We start from the raw sequence: 6157 nt of genomic DNA, 5'->3' as shown, positions 1-6157 counted from the left end.
TTTTCAATATATGTCTATATTGTTCTGATCAGTAACTATCAGGGGTCTTTTTGTAGAAAAAGAGCTGCAGGAGCTCATTAGCATACCATATGTTACTAGGCTATTAGCATATGCCACGCCCCCTGACATCACCGGAAGTAATGTCAGAAGGGGAAGGAAAAGGGGGGAGGCATCTTCAAAAGCCTCCCCTTCCCTTCCCCAGCTGGCCTGCGGAGGGGAGGGAGTGAAGAGAGAAGGGGTTTGAAGTTTAAACCCCTTCTCACTAGAGTTGGGCCACAGAAGGAGGAAAGAGGGAAGGAAAGAGAGAAATAGTAGAAAGAAGGAAAGAGGGAAAGAAAGAGAAGGAAAGAAGGAAGGAAAGAGGGAATAAAAAGAAAGAAGGAAAGAGGGAAAGAAAGAGAAGAAAAGAAGGAGGAAAAGAGAGGGAAGGGAAGAAGGAGGGAAAGGAGGAAAAAAGAGAAGAGAATAAGGTAGGAAAGAAAGAGAGAAGGGAAGAAGGAAGGAAAGAGGAAAAGGAGAGAAGGAAAGTAGGGAATGAAAGAAAAAGAGAAGAAAAGGAGGAAAAGAGATGAAGGAAGGAAGAGAAGGAAAAGAGAGAAAGAAAAGGAGGGAAAGAAAATGAAAGGAGGGAAAGATGGCAAAGAGATGGAGGGAGGGAGGGAGGCTCTCCCACCACCACCCATCAAGCCCCCCACCCCCACGGATCCCTTACTTACCGCTTCAGCGGGGGCCAGGGAAGCCGGCGGCGGGGCTCTATGGCCGCCCCCCAAGCCGCAATGCTTCTGTGCGGGCCCGGGGGACCTGACGGCGGGGCTCTCCGGACCTCCCCCCGCCGAAGTGCTTCTCTGGCCCCAAAAGACCCCTGGTAACTATGCTAATAATACTTTTGGAACACTCCCATATTAGCAGTTTTGAATGAGTGGTTTCTAAATTTCAAAGCGCTAGCATGAGAATGGAGCAGGAACAATAAATGGCAGAAGAACAATATGGAACAGTGTTTAGTTCCTTTGGTCTCAGTGATTTCTTCACTTTTGAACTTGTAGAACACTAGCAGGATGGGCACAGATGAAGTAATGGAGATCATATTGTCAACTTCCATAATAGCCAAAACAAAATAGCAAGAGAATTGTGTGCTTCCCTTGCCCCCCATCCAATTTAATCACAACTGATATGCTTTAAACATCTATACTGGGTTTTGTGGTTATGTAATCTGTTGGAAAATGGTTCTGTTATTTGAAAATCTGTACTGAAGTGGTTCATTGCATAACAGCATTTATGCAGGCAGCCTACTGTGGATGAAAGACCAAGATTTCTTTTGTAAATCTACTTTTCTGCTCATAAAATTAAAGCTCAGAAATATGTGGTGGAAAAAAATATGCCCAGGGACTAGACTGTATAGAAGAAGATAATTCTATTTTGCTGAGGATTTTCTTCTCTCCTTCTGCCCATGCTATACTCTGAAAATGTTTAGGGTTTAGGGATCTGCTTAGCAACATGTGTTTGCTTTCTCATAAAAGCATGTTTTTCAGATATGACTGAGATGTAAGTAACGACCACTACAGCATTAGGCTGTACCATTTCAAAATTACTTTCATGGGAAATTGAGAGGCAACTATATCTGGTAGTTCTGGTAAATGAAGTGTGTGTCTGCATGCTATGACCACCACCCCCGGTCCACTTCCCTCCCTCAGAGGCAAGATTTTCCCTCCATTTCTATTTCCTTTTACTGACTGAGCCACCCTAGTAATGTTTTCTTCTTTGCTGAAGAACTCTGGCTGTCCCACCTTACCACAGTATGATATTTGGACTGTTAGCTCAGCCTGGAAACATGAGGAAAGGATCAGGAGCCTCCTTTAACTTACAGAATTTAAATGGCACTCAAGGTGTTTTGAAATTCAAAAATAACAAAATATTTTATGTAACATAGAGGGGAATGGTCAGGTAAAACCAGGGGTTGAAAATTTCTGAGGTAACTCAATATAGATAACTCTGAGGTAAAATCAGTACATGTACAAACTTTAGTTCCTATGTTTCAGGCTAAGTTTCTTAAGCTATTCACAGTTACTTAAATCTTTATGTTACGAGGCTTTTGTTCCAGTGCTTTCCCAAACACTCTAGTACACTTTCTTTGAGTATTCTCTGACTCTTTTGGTTTCCAGAAGGCTGGTTAGGGTTGCCAGATCCATCTTAGTCCCAGGTGGGGGACCTTCGGAGGTGTTTCTGGAGGGGGAGGGGACGTCCCCAACGTGATGATGTTACACAAAAGTGACATCACCATGTTGGGGACTGGCACCCCCCACACAAACCTGTACTCCAAGTGGCGAATTCGCTGCTTGGAGTTCAGGTGCCCCCCCTGCTTTTTGCTCAAAGCATCCCCAAGGCTGGTACACTTTTTCCAGTACTACTTCTCTTGAAACACCAGTACTCGTCTTGAGTTTTTAACTGACTCTTAAGGTCTCTAAAGGCCATTTCTAATGACACCAGACCAGAGATCCCTGCACCCTTCGGAGCTAACTCCCTGTTTGACTGTGCAGGGAAATTTTCTTCTCACTAGATCTATCCCCTTTCTTTGGCCTGCATGGGTGTCTCCGTCTAACTACTCACTCATATTTGCCAGCTTTCCCCCAGTTCCCCTGTCTTGTTGAACTGCTCTCAGTCAGGGCTGAATTCCAAAACTGTCAGTACTCAGCTCTCAGCTAGGGCTGAACTCAGACTGAATTCTCCTCTTCAGCATCCAGTTTAGAGGTCTTTCTCTGCTCAGCTGATGCTAACCATTCAGATCTCTTGGAACAGCCTGTCACTCAAGGCTCTCTGGCTCTGTGAAGAATTAACCCTTCACAGTCCTTTATCTGTTTACACAGCACTTCTAATCTTTTAAAAGTGCAGTCCATCACACATGCATTTTCAGATATGGTGGTTAGCACTTTTGTGTATGCATTCCTCATTCTGAGAGCTCTTTTTCTATATGAAAAGTGATAACATTCCCATCTGAAAGCAGACTAAAGAGAGTCCTCCTGTAAGTGGAAAAGGGAGAAGGAAGCCATTATGTCCAGTCATCTCTCACTGCCGCAGCACCATATGCTGTGGTGCATTTTGTTTGCAAGACTCTTCTGACACGCAGAGGGGTTTGGGGGACAAACAGCAAGGCTAACTCTGGTAAACTCTGGTGGTAAAACTCTGGTGGTTGTAAACAAAGATGTCTGTATTGTATATCAACCCAGTATACTTAATCTGTTTAGGAATAATAATATTTTAGTCCTTTGAAACACTTTTTAATGTGTAGCATCAGCAGTCAACAGAAAAGGTGTGCTGATATATCCAAAATAGAAATACATGGTAAAAGGAAACTGGAATAAGTAGTTTGCTAATATTTATAATCCTCTGTGGGAAAAGGGGACCAACATGTTGTAATTGCTTCCTATGGAACTTGATATTTTATGGAAGGCTTGTGATCTAACTTCCTGCTTCTGTGGTGCCACTCAGCTCGACGGCTGCAGCTCAGTCCCTGGGAGAACAGCATCGTGAGCAGACTTCTGACGCCAACACATTCCTTCTTGGCCAGGAGTAAAAGCGCAGCAACCTTGGCAGGAGATGCAGGTAAAATGAAAGCAATAATAAAGGATTAATCCTTTAATTCTCTACCTCATTATGCCTTTTTTTTGGGGGGGGGAGAATTGGGGAGGGGGAAATAAAGTCTGTCCAGGATTAATGTCAAGTTAGTTTGACTTTAGACTTAATTGACTAGATTCAGACAGCAGTGCAGAATTCTTAGCATCTCTTTGCCATTCTTCTTCCCCCCTCTCATTTTTGAACCTCTTTGTTTTCTTCAGAATTCTCTCTAATGGAACCAAAAATAATTCCATTGCTGGCAAAACATACTACCGTAAGATCTAAAGAGCCTATAGAATGATGACTTTAAAATCGTTCTCCATTACAGACATTGTATACATTGTAGTTATGAATCTACCCTTTCCCTTGTTCTTTTAGCCTGAGAATTTCTAATAGGCATTTCTAATAGGCATTTGCTCATCTCCAGAGTTGAACTTTGATCTTGCAAAGATGAAAACTTGTAGCTAACAGAGCACAACTGTACTCCTGTGCAAGTCAGGCTGTTTCCACACAGACATTTTCTGCCTTGGCTTTAGGGATGCCAGCTTTCACCTGGGACCTGGGGATCCCCCAGAATTACAGCTCATCTCCAGAATACAGAGATCAGCTCCCCTGGAGAAAATGGATGCTTTGGAGGGTAGACTCTATGGCATTCTATCCTGCTGTGAGATCCTTGTCCTCCCCAGGCTTTATCCCCAAATCTCCAAGAGTTCTTCAACATGAATCTCACAGCCCTAACCCTCCATCCCCCAGCAATGGCCGGGTGACCTGGCAGCCCTACTGGCTTCCTTACAGGAAAGGCTATTTTCAGAAGCAAACACGTGACCTCATCCTCTGTTCATCCTGCTTTTCTATGATATTAGGGTATAATCAGGCAAATAAAAATGGATCCTTTTGTTACTTGCTTTGAAAGCTTATATTTTGAAGAAGATGTTATAGTGAGAAAAACTGTTTTCGGATAGCTTGGAGAGTGCTTTTGCTGAGCAGGCCTTGTTCCCCATTCTCATGCAGAGACCCGGGTTGGAAGTTAATTGTGGCTGCCTCTGACATACAGATTCAGGTGCATAGATTAACCTGAGTTAGTTTTTTTCCACCCCAAAAAAACAAGGGTTTAATCCAGGGTTGGAAACCCAATTTGGGGAGATGGGGAAAATGAAATCCAGTTCATCCATGGGTTTGATTTTGTACAACATAGTTAACTGGATTTAGTTTCTTTCTTTTCTTTTTTTTGAGCCCCCCAAAGGGGATTTTTTTATTATATTTTTATAAACACTACAAACTACAACAGAAATAGGATAAGGGACTACATCTAGGTACAAAGTAAAGATACCCAATAATACCTAAAAACTCAAGAGAGGAGATCTAATCAGTTTACACAAACATCAAGTCTTAATTCCACTAATCCCTTTACAAACCGAGTCAGATATATCATTGTCTCTTAAAATTCTGGAGTTGCTGAGGTCGCTTTTAAAATAGCATCTCTGGTCTGTTTTCTTGAGAATCTGACCACAATTTCTCCAGGCAGGCTATTTTTTAAAATATAATTGGAGTATGCCCTATTAGCAGTCTCCATCTCTTTTACTACTTCATCCGCTGTTGAGCCTATTGCTGGAGCAATGATCTCTCTGAGCAACTTCCTCAGATCCTCTTTTGCCGATTCAGGAACTCCCTGGAATCTGATAATCATGTTGGCTTTTTCCATTTGTAGCTGTAACTAACGGTTTTCTTGGAAGTTTTGTTTTGCTTCAACTTCCCCCATTCTTTTCTTCCTCCTCTGGCCCTCCCAACTGGACTCTTAAAAATTCCCGAGCTTTCAGAACAGAGTCAATCTTTTCTTTTTTATCCTAGATTTTGAAGGTGATGCCTTCTGGAGTTAGCCATCTATATCCAATTGAATTTTTCTGAAGAAAGAGAATAAGATCTTTGTATTTCTTTCTCCTTTGCCTTATTTCAAATGGAATGTCTTTGAGTACTCTGACATTTTCCCCCACTTTCAGGGGTACTCCAGATACTGCTTTCAGGATTTCATCCCTCACAGGCCTCTTCGAGAATCTTACGACAATTTCCCCAGGCAGATTATTTTTCTTTATATATCCTGAATATGACCTATAGGCCACATCCATATCGCTTATCAGCTGTTCCGCCGTCATCTGTCACTGTGGCTAGTATTTCACTCATTGTTTCCTTTAGATGCTCACCCTTAGTCTCTGGCATGCCCTGGAAGCGAAGGATCATATTAGCCTTTTCCATTTGTAATTGCAGCAGCTGATCTTCTGTGGAGACTTGCTTCTTTTCCAGTTGTTTCACTTTCTTCTTCACGTTTTGTGCAGTGGCATCCACTTCTTTCACCTCCTCAGCTGTTTGATTCATCATTTTCAGGGTCTCATTTATCTGGTTTTGCTGAGCGGTGATACATTGAGTCACTTTGGTCATCTGTTCCTTGAAGTTATTCAGCTGGTCCATTGGGGGTGCATGGATTCTGCCAAAGTCTTTGCCAGCTCGTTGATTCCTTCCGGTTTTGGGCTCTCAATTCCTTTTGCTTGCAAAA

At 42.6% G+C, this 6157-nt stretch overlaps 1 protein-coding gene across 1 annotated transcript in view; it reads left to right on the top strand.

Annotated features, from left to right (window-relative positions):
* The window catches only part of MAP7 (microtubule associated protein 7), a gene marked incomplete at its 5' end in the record, with an annotated part of 69659 nt that overhangs the window by 33675 nt on the left and 29827 nt on the right, over positions 1-6157 (top strand). The window contains one exon of the mRNA XM_015411968.1: positions 3484-3597. Coding sequence (XP_015267454.1) covers positions 3484-3597 — 114 coding nt within the window. The remainder of the gene's footprint in view (positions 1-3483; positions 3598-6157) is intronic.

The sequence above is a fragment of the Gekko japonicus genome, unplaced genomic scaffold (assembly GCF_001447785.1).
Source record: "Gekko japonicus isolate JY-2015 unplaced genomic scaffold, Gekko_japonicus_V1.1 scaffold184, whole genome shotgun sequence".
Taxonomy (NCBI): Eukaryota; Metazoa; Chordata; class Lepidosauria; order Squamata; family Gekkonidae; genus Gekko; species Gekko japonicus.
This window is presented reverse-complemented; position numbering and strand designations above follow the sequence as displayed.